Source organism: Mus caroli, chromosome 3 (genome assembly GCF_900094665.2).
Source record: "Mus caroli chromosome 3, CAROLI_EIJ_v1.1, whole genome shotgun sequence".
Taxonomy (NCBI): Eukaryota; Metazoa; Chordata; class Mammalia; order Rodentia; family Muridae; genus Mus; species Mus caroli.
Window position 1 is genome coordinate 102555329 of NC_034572.1, and position 12862 is coordinate 102568190.

At 47.5% G+C, this 12862-nt stretch overlaps 1 protein-coding gene across 4 annotated transcripts in view; it reads left to right on the forward strand.

Annotated features, from left to right (window-relative positions):
• The window catches only part of Sort1 (sortilin 1), a 77841-nt gene extending 64985 nt beyond the window's left edge, over positions 1-12856 (forward strand). For 2 of the 4 annotated variants that reach the window (XM_021157736.2, XM_029475194.1), the window contains exons 15-21: positions 1358-1547; positions 4460-4576; positions 6912-7020; positions 8260-8358; positions 9014-9120; positions 9349-9460; positions 10010-12856. In XM_021157736.2, the coding sequence (XP_021013395.1) occupies positions 1358-1547; positions 4460-4576; positions 6912-7020; positions 8260-8358; positions 9014-9120; positions 9349-9460; positions 10010-10024 (749 nt within the window). In that variant the 3' untranslated portion in view covers positions 10025-12856. The remainder of the gene's footprint in view (positions 1-1357; positions 1548-4459; positions 4577-6911; positions 7021-8259; positions 8359-9013; positions 9121-9348; positions 9461-10009) is intronic. The other 2 variants (XM_029475195.1, XM_021157737.2) reach the window with 2 other exon arrangements.
• Positions 12857-12862: the final 6 nt, after the last annotated feature.

A 12862-nucleotide genomic window follows, 5' to 3' on the forward strand; every position in this document is an offset into this window, starting at 1 on the left:
GGGGGGGGGGGGGGGGGTCCGGGCTGCCATATAGGACAGTGTACTTACTCTGCCCTGCAGGAAAGATCTTTTGTACCGTTTATGAGACATTCTTTTGCCTTGTTTGTCTTAAGTGATTTTGTGACATTTGGGGAGAGGGGGTGTTCCTCTGTAGGACATCGGATGCATTGGGACTGTAGAAAGCAAGCTTTGGAGGGGAGTGTTTGAAAGGACCTCTCTCTGATCCTGTTACTCAAAACACTGAAGGGAGGGGTTTCACATGGAGGTTTACTTTAGATGTAAGTCCTAGTGGAGACTCTAAACCCTGGGAAGGTATGAGCACTTCCAGAAAGAAGTCTCCAGCACATGGCACTCCCAGAGTGTCGCAAACAAACCCAGTGTAGCATCTCAGTGAGAAAGATGTAGACTAAAAGAAAACACTGTGGGAAAGGTGCCTGCGTTCACTGTCGGCATCATACAATCAAGGGCTTACAGGAGTCATTTTAGAGACGGGTGTCCCCTGGGTTCACCCTGCAACACCTGTAATGCAGGACTCTCAGCCTGCCCTTCCTTTTCTATAAGACACTTAAGTGTGATTCATAACCTGAGTGCACTTGGCTTCTAAATGCAGTAAAGAAGGTGGACAGAGCTGGCTTGTGAGTTCATCCTCAGCAGGGAACTCTATATTAACTCTCAAAGATCTGTTACACACCTGTCCCCTAGCAGGCTGGCTCACTGCTGGTCCTCAAGTCCTCCAAAAAAAACCCAAAAAACAAAACAAAACAAAACAAAAAAAAACCCAGGCAACACTCTAGGTTCCAACCTAGGAGCATTGTCCCAGGAGCAGATGATGTTGCCTACTGAAGCAGAAGCAGATGTTGGCCGTCGGGGAGCCAGTGGGCTCTAGAGAAAAGCTAGGAAGAGGCCGGACTTCCCTTCTGCTGGAAGCCAAGTAGGCCTGGTAACACTGAATCTGGGCTCTTGTTGGTGTCTTATGCTAAACAAATGGCCAACGTGTGGGAAACATGGCTGCTTGTCTCTGACAGCTCCAGGGATGGAGGGACCAGACCATCAAGGCAGACAGCAGCCTCTTGGTTTGGGAAGACTCTAGTGCTCCCTGTACAACCTCACTTTAAAACAAAGATTTCTCCTCATCCCCCAACAGAAGGCGATACAGAGAGTGTCTTCCTTTGCTATGAGGAAGTGCAACTGCTAGTGGGTTCTAGACTAAAGTGACTTTGTGTTTGAAGCAAGAGATTGAATAAGACAGCTCACCTGCCTTCCCTCCCCTCCTCCTCCCCTGAGCCTGACAGCTGCCTCTCTCTTGTGGGTGGGCTGTGTGCTATGCCGACTCCTGAACATTCTGTCTGTCCTTTAGGTGAAGAGGATGACTATACCACGTGGCTGGCACACTCCACAGACCCTGGAGATTACAAAGATGGCTGCATTTTGGGCTATAAAGAACAGTTCCTACGGCTACGGAAGTCATCCGTCTGTCAGAATGGTCGAGACTATGTTGTGGCCAAGCAACCATCCGTCTGTCCGTGTTCCCTGGAGGACTTCCTCTGGTATTAGCATTTCTCAGATCCCTCTGTCATTCCCTGTCCCACATTCGGGGAGGTGTAAAATAGTTGTCTTATCCAGCTAAGAAATTCTGACATCCTCCCCACCAGACTAAATAACTCTTGCCTGCTGTCCACAAAAGTGAAGCCCAGAGAAAGGGGACCAAACGGTACTAACACTTCACAGATTACTTTATCATACTGGATAGTCACTGGACACAGAGACTGTCCAGCCTTAGAGGTAATGACATGGACATGGTGGGAAGGACAGAAATTAAATAAGAAGAGGTGGTCTGGCGTGTAACTCGGGTGGTACAGGGTTTGCCTAGCATGCACGGAGCTCTGAGTCCAATCCCCAGCATCAAATAAACCATGTTTGTTGGTTTATGCTAGTAATCCCAGCATGTGGGGGGTAGGAGCAGTTCGGTAATAGCCTGGAATACATAAGACTCTGTCTCAAAACTAAATTAAGGGTTGCAGGGGCAGTCTACAAAATGATAAACTAAAAACAACAGGAACAGTAGCTCAGGGGCAGGGAGGAAATTGGACTTGGCAGGTGGCTTCTGGAAGGCTTTGGATCATCTGCAAGACTGAGGACTGAAGGTTGGTGATTAGGTCCTGAGACTAGAGGTGACATCATTATGTTCATGGTGCCTAGGTCTCAGTGAATGTAGAGGCCACCAGAATGTACTCCCTAAAGTTCAGGACCATCAGAGATCAAGAGTTAGTTACTTATGTGGTGGTCTGGTGTTAGTTGATATGCAAGAGGCCAGTGTGACTTAAATGAGGACATTTGGGGCAAATAAGAGCTGCCTCCTATTGCAGGTGATAACTTGCTGCTTGTGACAGACAGGAAGTAAAATTGGCTCCCCAAAGCACTTGGACAAAGAGGACAGCTAGTACTCTTGTCCCTTTGTCATAGTCCCCTGAACTACAGGTGACAGCTCAATGCAAGTCTGAAGGAAACTCGGGTCCAACCCTGGGTGGCTCTTCCCATCCTCATTTCCACAGGAAACACATCACTCAGCTCACCTTTGGCTGCCAGGCAAGCGTGGGGTCACTCTGAGGGGTTGTCCTGTCCTTGCCCTGGCCTCCGGGGCCTCTTTCCCTGAGCTGCTGTCTCCTAACAAGCTGGGGTCCTGCAGAACGCAGGATTGTGAGAATGTTTCCTATGTGAGGAAGATCTGTCCTCACCCGGTACCTCCCCCTTGGCCTTTAATGTATAAGATGGATAAGACAGACAGCACAGTTTGAAAGCCTCTTCCATTTTCCCCCACCAGACTCACACACACAGGAAGCCGTAGTGAGGAGAGGAGAAGGGTCCCCTGTGCTGAAAAGGAGGGGGACCTCGGAGCAGCTTGTTGAGGTGGTGGCATCAAGCTGAGTGCTGATGAGCAGGTGGGGCAGAGAAGCCAGAGGCCTGCTGGGAGCTTAGACACCCACAGCATACCAAGGAAGGCTGAGAGGAGTCAGAGAAACATTTGGCAGGCAGAGCCCCGTGAACTCCAGGCTAGCCTCATCTATAGTGTGCCCGCTAGAGCTATATTTTAAAAAAGAGAAATCTGGATCAGAGTCCAGGTCAAGGACATTCAAGCTTAAGTTTCCCTTTCAGATGGTGGAAGAAAGGTGCTGCTGTAAACAGACATAGAACCAAGGAGGAGACAATGTTAGGTTTGATGATCAGTAAGCCTCATGGGACCTTAGGCCTTCATTCCCAAGGTTGCAGAAGGTGTTGAAGTCAAGATACAGGAACTAAAACATAAATGAGGAGCTAGAGATGTCATTTGGTTTAGTGGTAACAAGTTTGCTTCATGTGTGTCAGAGTCTAGTTAAGTCCCCAGCACTAGGGGGTGGGAATGGCTAATAGTCTAGATGAGCAAAATAAGGTAATTAAAAGTATTCTTGCATGAAATATGGCTAGACACAGGATATAGCTCAGGACTAGAGCACTTGCCAAGCATATATCAGGCCCTGTATTCAACCCTGAGAGGGGTGGGGGGAGGAAGGAAAGGAGGGAGAGATTTGCCCAACTAAAAGATAAGGGATGATTTATAGGGTAGAGATGGAGGCTGAGGAGAAGACACTAATGAGTGGAGGAGATCAGTTGTCCTTTCTTATAGTCTGTGTGCAAGGACTTAGGGTGGTGGGACCAAAACATGGATGCTATCCATGTCAAGGGTCAACCTTGGAAAAGAGGCAGGATCTCACAGAAGGGAAGGGAGGGTGGATGAGAGGTACTACAAAGAGACGGCGTGGAATGGATGGGGCTGGCAGGGAGCTGGATCAGTGGCCTGCATGCTTGCTGTACAGGCATGAGATGATGAATTCTGACCCTCAGCACCACATAAGGCAGCACACATCTGCAACTTCAGTGTTAGTGATAGGGGAGAGACAGGCGGATCTGGAGTTCACTGGCCCGCCTAGCTAGGCTTCAGTCAGTGAGCTCCAGGTTCATTGAGAAACTCTGTCTCAAAAAAATCGCCAAGGAGGAGAGGCAGAGAGGAAGACACCTGACTTACCTTTTGGCCTCCATGCTTGGGTATGGGCATTTACACATGCTAACACACATGCAGTGTCTGAGCATGAGCAGCACTGCAGGGCAGAAATGTGAGTCAGAGCAAGTCAGTCCATGGGGGTTGGGGAGTCCCATTAGGCCCTAACCTTTAAATGCTCCACCACCTCTCAGTAGCTCCATACTGGGGACCGTGCCTTTAACACAGGGACCTGTGAAAGACACTTTAAGATTCTAGCATGGACCTGCAAGGACGACATAGCTTTCCCAACCCATTCCCCGTAGCTGTTCTCACCTCAGTTGGAGCATCCACTATGGGAATGTCAGCTGTCCACTTGACCTACCAGTCTCGTGCTGGCTTGTAGGCAGGCAACTTCAAAAGTATCCTTATTGTTGATTCTTACAGTGACTTTGGCTACTTCCGTCCAGAGAACGCCTCAGAGTGCGTGGAGCAGCCAGAACTGAAGGGACATGAATTAGAGTTCTGTCTGTATGGCAAGGAGGAGCACCTGACAACAAATGGGTAAGGCGGCCTCTCACAGCACTATCTCACCTCCCTGAGCTGAAGTGGTAGCGCCACACGGTTCTGAGTGAGCAATGTTCCGGACATTTGTGAAATCACCATCTAGTAGACCTTCTGTGATGAGAAATATTCTGATAAACTATTGGCCTCCTGGGGCCATTGACTCCTGTGCAAATTAGTTTTCATTAATCTTCTATTCAAATGGCCTCCACAGGAGCCAGCGCAGCGCTCTCCCAAGGACTCCCCGCTCCCATTTTTATGCTACTTGTTAATAAACTTTCTCCAGGACTCAGCTTGGGGTGCAGTCTAAAGGCACAGACAGAAATGCTAAGTCTGTGCAGGCCCTGAAACCACACAAAATCTCCCCATGGGCAGTGCCCTTCCCTGCCTCCAGCCCTGGGCCCAGGCCCGTTTTGCCTACCTCCTAATATTTCAGTCAACAAAACAATGCATTTGCAAAACAGAACTTCCCAAGGAAGTGGCCAAGCCTGCTGTCCTAAGAATAGGGTTTAGCGACATTTGTAGGGAAAGAGGATGAAACTTGATGGGGCAGCGTATGTCTGTAACCCCAGCACTCAGGCTACAGGGTGGGAGGGAGGTCCCCTTAAATTCAACAGCAGTTTGTACTACACACCTAGTTCTAGGCTAGCCAATTCTACTTAGAAAGCCCTATCTTGAGAAAGGAAGAGGGAATGGCTTCCATGGGCATAAATAAATATGGGCACATGTGTAACTTAGCTTCATAGCTCCTCACAGAACACATACACACAAACACTCAGAAATGCTGCTCCCATAGTCTCAGGTTAGAGGTTTTAGATCCTTTAATGTCAAAAAGTTACCCATTGAATTGTCCTGAGTCATTCAAAGGATCCCCTGAATAGTCACTTGAGTTGTGGCCATTTAAGTCCCTGAAAATTGTTGAGTATGGTGGCGCACACACCTTTAATTCCAGCACTTGGGAGGCAGAGGCAGGCTAATCTCTGTAGGTTCAAGGCCTGCCTGACCTACCTAGTGAGTTCTAAGACAGCGAGAGTGACATACTGAGACCGTGTCTTAAAAACAAAACAAAAGCCCCTGAAAATGAACAAGAGCCATCATGATGGTCATGACCCAGCGTCATGACCCAGCGTCACAGTGCTACAGCTCAGCTAGTGAGAAACAGCTGTGTGGCCTCTGAGTTGGGGCCTTTAAAGTCCGTTAGAGGCAGAGGCTAACAGCAAGTGAAGCTAGAGCTTTGTTCAGATGTCCTCAATTTCCCAGAGACAAGAACTTTCTGCAGTTTTCAAATCTGTTTTCTGGAAAGAGACAGCCCAGGAATATATTCTGGTTTTAAAAAAAAATGTATTCTGCTTTTTAAAAAAAATTACCTTCTTTCCACCCCTTCTTCCTTTCCTTTTTCTCCTCTTCTCTATTTTTATGTGTGGTGTGTGTTTGTGTGTGTGGTTTGTGTGTGTGGTATGCATATATGTGGTATGTATGTATAGTATGTATGTATATAGTGTGTTTATATGTTGTGTGTGTGTAGTGTATGTATGTAATGTTCTTGCACCTTAATATAGACATTTACATGTGTGTGATGTATATATGTGGTGTGTGTGGTATAGATATGTAATGTGGGGTGTGTATGTATGTATGTAGTGTGTGTGTGTATAGTATGTGTGATGCTTCTTGCACATTAATACAGATATCTATCATGTGTATGTCATGTGTGTAGTATGTGGGAGGGTGTGTGTGTGATGCTTCTGGCACATTAACTAACATAGTTTTTTATCATGTATGTGTATGTGATGTGTAGTGAATATTGTTTGTGTGTGGTATGTATGTGTTGCTTCTTGCATACTAAGACATTGTGTATGTGTGATGTGTGATGTATGCATGTTTGTATGTTGTATGTGTGTGTGTGGTGTGTATATGTGGTGATGTGTGTGTGGTATTTATGTGTGAGTTGCTTCTTGCACACTAACTAATACAGACATTTATCATATCTTATCTACTGCTTGGCTTAGCCTTGGAGTCGCTCTTTGGCTTCTCTGCTGCTGTGTGGAGATCCCAGTTTGCTCACAGGCATCTCCTAGTCTTCATTATCAACAGCCGGCCTCTGCCTGACATTACTGCTGCTTCCAATTTGTCCTTTTGAGATTTTGGGAAACTTTCATAAACTTGCTTCTTTGAGGCTCTGTATACTTCACAGCCTATGAGACAGGATGGCTGGAACTCCTGCAAAGCAGTGGTTGGGTGCACCCCAGACAAGAACCCCTGGCTACTGTCTCTGTGCCTTCCCCCAGACACCAACACAGTCACTGTCAGCCTCTGACCAAGCTCTTCTGCCTTTCAGGTACCGGAAAATCCCAGGAGACAAATGCCAAGGTGGGATGAATCCTGCCAGAGAAGTAAAAGACTTGAAAAAGAAATGCACAAGCAACTTCTTGAACCCCACAAAGCAGGTATGTTGAAAACAAACCTAGGTTCTGGGTGTAGGCGGGATTTCACGTTCTGTCAGGAAGAACCAAAGTTATACTTAGGAACCAATACGGGATGGCCACAGTGTCCTGCAGAGCTTTGCAGGGGAAGCTGTCAGGATGCCGGACCCATCACATCCTATACCCCAGTGACAGGCTCATCCTGCTAAGAACTGGTCTGTGCTTGGGAGAAAATGGTATTATGTAAAGTTATAAAAGTTTTAGCAGCATGGAGTTCTAGAGTTTCTGAGGCCCAGAGTCATTCAGAAGAAAAGATTTAAGAGTTGTGCTCAGTGAGTGAGGGATACACATGTAGAAAGGACAGAGTAGGGCACTGTAGCTCAGTAGGTAGAGTATTTGCCTAGCATTCATAAAGCCCCGGCTTCAATCCCCAGTAACACATGGACAACCATGCACAGCCACAACTCAAACACCTGGGAGCTAAGGCAGGAGGATCCGAAGTTCATGGCTACGTAACTAGTTTGAAGTCAACCTGGGATACATGAGACACTGTCTCCAAAACAAACAATTGGGGATAGAGAGAGATGACTTGGCATACTGTCCCTGCACAGGACCCCAGTGTGGATTAGTTTCCATGCCAGGCCACTCACAACTACAGCTCCCAAGGATGTAACACTGTTCTGGATACTGTGGGCACTGCACTCGAAGGTGCACACACACTCATGCACACTTGACACACACACAACTTACAAACAAAAATAAATATTTAAAAACAAACGAACCTCTAGAAAAAAATAACAAAAAAGGGCCATGGACTAGAGATTCACACACACGCAGGAGAGCCCTGTACAGTAGGTAGTGACTTTTGTGCTGACGCATGCCAAGTCAAAACAAAAGCTGAGCTATGATCTCATAATGGACCGTCTCTCACATCAAGTCATAGGAAGAGTGGTGCCCATCTGTCTGGTGGAGCTCTACAGATGAGGTATCTGTTAGGGAGACCTCCTCGTTAAGCATCGCAGGGCCAACAGTGACTTGGGAGATAACCTGAGGGCCCATCTTCCTAATGCCTGACAGTCCCAGCACCTCATCCCTGCTGTTCAAAGGGAGGAGACACTGACAGGGGTGGGACCCTGAAGGCAATGAGGGAAGAGTGTGTGGGTGTGTGTATTGGTAAGGGGGGGCAGTTCCCCCTTCTCTGCACCCCTGCCCTGGACTGCTGGTGGCTGTCCTCAGAGTGTTTGTGTGTGTATGATTGCACAGGACTCCCGCCCACAGGGACACAGCTTGTCCCAGAATCCAGCTCCGCCTCCTCTTGGATACACTGAAAACACACACTTCCTATCTCCTACCCAGAAGCAGGTAGGTTACACGAAAACAATGATCTGATAAGGCTTATCTGTAAAAACATGCCAAAAGGTAGTAACAACAGTCATATAGCTGCCTTCCTGGAACAGCATTGACACACGTCTTCAAAGAGGACAGTCTAGTAATAGATCCATTCAGCGCCCCCATTCTCTCAGCCTCCTTTCCTGCGCCACCCATAGCCTCTAGGAGTTGTAAATGAGGGACAGGGAACAGGTGACCAAAGCGATCTTCTAGGCATGTCCAACCTGTGGCCCCAGGCCTACATACAACCAAGAATAGCTATAAAGGCGGACTGACACAAATTTGTACACTTATTTAAAACATGAATTCTTCATGCGATTTTTTTTCCCGTAACTCAATTGAGCAGTTCTCAAGCATGAACTTTACAGATGACAGCATCACGTTGCAATGTGAAAAGGTTGGACATGCCTGCTTTGAGGCAGTGGCCAAGGCTTCCACTGTGACTTTGACATTGAAGGCCCTGCGCTACAGCTTCCAGGCAGCTGGTGTTCAGATTCCCCTATGCTGGTGTGCTAGCCCCGTCATCTGGGGGGTGGAGATGTACCCTGGTTAAGTGTGTTGGACCATATGAGCGCAACCGTAGATTCTGCACTCCTAACTCCTGGTCTGTTTGTTTTAATTTATCAAGAATTCCAAGTCAAATTCTGTCCCTATTATCCTGGCCATCGTGGGACTGATGCTTGTCACAGTCGTAGCAGGAGTCCTCATTGTGAAGAAATATGTCTGTGGTGGAAGGTAAGAAGTGCGGAAGTGGGTCAGATCTACTGAATCCAAACCAAAAGCCACCCCAGCCCATGTGGTCCAGTTTTCTTAGCGGACACTAAGGAGTTAATGATAACCCTGAAGATCAGGTCTAAATTGTGTATTGTATATCTGCATGCAGTGTGGAAAACTGAGGAAATTCCATACTACAACAAATGCTCCCTCCTCAGCTCAGGGAACTAACCAGGGTCCCCTCTACAGGTTCCTGGTGCACCGATACTCTGTGCTACAGCAGCATGCAGAGGCTGACGGAGTAGAGGCTTTGGATTCAGCCTCCCACGCTAAAAGCGGATATCACGATGATTCAGATGAGGTGAGGCACTTTCTTCTTGAGGAATTATCCAAAAATTTTAAGTCTTTTTTTTTTTTAATCTGTTTGTTTTTTGAGACAGGGTTTGTCTAACCTTGGCTGTCTTAGGACGAGCTCTAGGTCTAGTAGATCAAGCTGCCCTGGAACTCACCAAGGCCTATGTCTGCCTCTCAAGTGCTGGGAATAAAGTCTTAGAAAGAGTTCCTTTTATACTTCTGATCAAGACAGTCTCCAGAAAGATGGTGCAGGGATTAAAAGTACTTGCCACTCTGACAACCCAGGTTTCATTCTCTGCAAAGACATGATGGCTCACCACTCACTAGTACTCTGGTTCCAGGGAATCCAATGCCTTCTTCTGGCCTCCCATACATACATAATGAAAATAAGTAAATCTATTTTAAGTTAAAAAAAAAAAAAAAGGATACACCTGGGACCAAGTTGTGCATGAGCCCAAAGCAGCACTGGAGTGACAAGAGGCGCAGAGCAAGCAAGTGATTGCTTTCAAACTAGCTTCCTAACTTGTCAGTAACTCGCACGTGTCTTTCTTTTCAGGACCTCCTGGAATAGCTCTTCAGAGGAGCTGGGACTGTGTGTGCGTGGAGCCACAGTACCTCCTACACTCCCTGAGGTTCCGACTTGGGGAAATAAATTTCCCACCTCGTCGGCCCCAGCTCTGTTTCTGCCACTCCTGTCCAAGCCCAAAGGACCTACACTAAAGAAAGCAGGGTGGGGGTGGGGGGACCCCGACCGACCTCACAGTTGGCTCTAAGGAGAGGGGGGACATTTTAAATTCTTTAACATTTTTGTTTCAATTTTTGTCTTTTGTAAAAGTGTGGGCTTTAGGCTTCTCTCAGTTTGTTCTGTGCATTAAGGGAATGACTTGGGATACAAAGGGATTGTTTCACTGACCCCGCTCTCGTGTGTTCCATCTGGTGCCCACCCCAGGGCATCTGCCAACTCCAGCATCAACTCAACTCCCACCGAATACCTGGTGCCGTCCCTGGGCTCTGCTGGTCACGCGAGGCAGCCTCGGAGAAGGAAGCAGAGGGTGCAATGACTGGCACACCTGGACAGCTTTTCTCCATCCGCAGACAGCCCTGTTCAGAGAGCACTGAGCACCAGCCCTGTGCGGCTTCCTCATCCCCACCTCACCCCCCAACCACGACTGTAGGGCACAATGACTTTTCTTTTCCCGTTTAATTAGGCAGTACCCTCATTAATTGCCCATTGGCAACTAACTTAATCATGTGCTTCCAACACACTAAATAGGGAAAGCTTACAGGGCAATATTTTTAACTTGTGGCAAGAGGGAGGCAGAGAATTGACTAGCTCTGACACCTATTAAAGACAAAACTGGCTGCTTCTGAGCTCTTTCAGGCTATGCTTTGTGCTGTGCCAGTGGCTCTGCCCAGGCTCCGCCATCCCTTTCCTGGAGTTCATTGGTCAGTGCACAGTGCAGCCACAGGACTGACCGTCGTAGGCTTCCATTTTTCCCATCACCCACTGTAAAGGCTCAGAGTTGAATTACCACCGTGGCTGCATATTGCTTCCTCCTAAGTTGCTACTGTTCATAGAACTGGGACTGGGAATGTTTTCAGGTTGATGGACTTTTTCAAGCTCAAAGTTACGTTCCCAGACTATCCTCACCCTTCCTTCCCACAGTTTTGCTGAGTTATTTGTTGTCCAGAACCTGTTGACTAACCCCACTGAAGGCACATTTCTAGATGATGCCTTGTGTGGTCAATACATTGCTTTCACGTTTTAAATCTAAGGAAAATTTTTATCTGATATTTTTCCAAATTAAATAAGTTAGAGAATGCAATCGGCGGATGTGGGGGCGGCCATCTGGTAGTGGAAAGCTGTAGCGATCTGAGTACAGCTTAGATGTTAGCTGGAGAGGAAGATGGTGTGGCAGGTCTCTGGTCTCCCTACCCCTGCTGTGCTGATCACAGTCCCTCCTGGTTACCACTAGGACATTCTCTAGTAGATCCATTTTGCTGTCACTTTATTCTGTGGCTACAAAGTCAGTGGAAAGTAAATGTGCCAAACTCACTTGTCAGAGCGCACGAGCAGATGGCAGAGTCCTCCTCCCCAGCGGGAACAAACAGCATCAGGGAAAGAGGGGGAGGAAGAGGAGGCCAGAGAGATGCCGACTGCAGCTCAGTGAGTCATGGAACGTCAGTTAGAAAACGAAGTTAGGGTCGTTTCTGGGAAGAGAATCAATATCTGTTAGAGCCAGAATGCTCCAAGTCTTTTAGCTTGTTCATTTTGTAATGATTCTAAAATAATTCCAAAGATATAGCAGCTCATAAATTTATCAAAAGTTCTGTCCACCCTCACCTCCTGCCAAAGGGGAGAGATCTATTTCTACTACACGCTGTCTCTCCCAGTACATCCCCGGGTTGGTGTGGGTAGATAGGCCAATGTATGGTGATCTCCCCTAGTGTCTGGATGGACTTAATGCTCATCCTGACCATCAGAGACTAGGGTGCTCTGCCTCTAGTGGTTTCTGGGATTTCTGTAGAGCGTGGCAGTTTCTGGCTCATCTCTCTTGAGCACCGCACTATTCTTGCCATAGAGAGAGCCCAGGAGCCAACGTTGAGTCAGCTGCCCGGAGTCTTCAGAGCTCTGAAACTCTTGGCTATGCAAGACCTCAGGGTCCTTGCAGCAGAGCTTCTCATGGGTGGCTTGCTGGGGCCGAGGACTCCTCAGAGACGTTTCCTGCAGAGCCATTATTTTGACACCTTTTTGTTTTCTTTTTGGAAAACAAATTATTATTCCCCTGCTTCATGGCTGAAATAAAAGGTGATGGTAACTGGGGGCACCCCCTCTCCCTGGGATAGCCACTGTTGAGGAGCACAGGACCAGCCTCTGGATCAGTCCTCGCTGCCCCTTCGCTTCTGTCTCTCTAGCTCACTGACTCTGTGGGCTTGGGCTCTGCCCCTACATCGGCTCTCAGAAGCATTCACACGCACAGATGTGCAACCTCAGCCAGCAGTTGAAGCTCTTTAAGCCATTTTTTTTTTTTTTTTTTACAGAATTTGTGCTTTGGTTTGCCCTGCGCAGCCTTGGAGCATCATAAGCCTGGCTGGTCGGCATAGTTATTTTCAGCATTGTGGTGGCAAATGATGTTGGTTCTAGAGACTTAGAGTCTTGGGCAGTAGGATTTAACACTGCTAGGTAGCTCAGACATATCAGAAAATCCATAGTGGCCTGAGTTGTAAATCCAAAACATATTTTTGTTGGCTTGGGACCCTAGGGGCTTGGGGTTTTCCTGAGGCAAGAGGTCATGGCTGAATGGGCCTGTGCCATGAATTGAATGGAACACTGCTTTGAGGCCCTTGGAGAGTGACAGCAGCTTTAGGGTGGACTCAGGAGCTGTCAGGTTTTTTTTTTTTTTTTTTT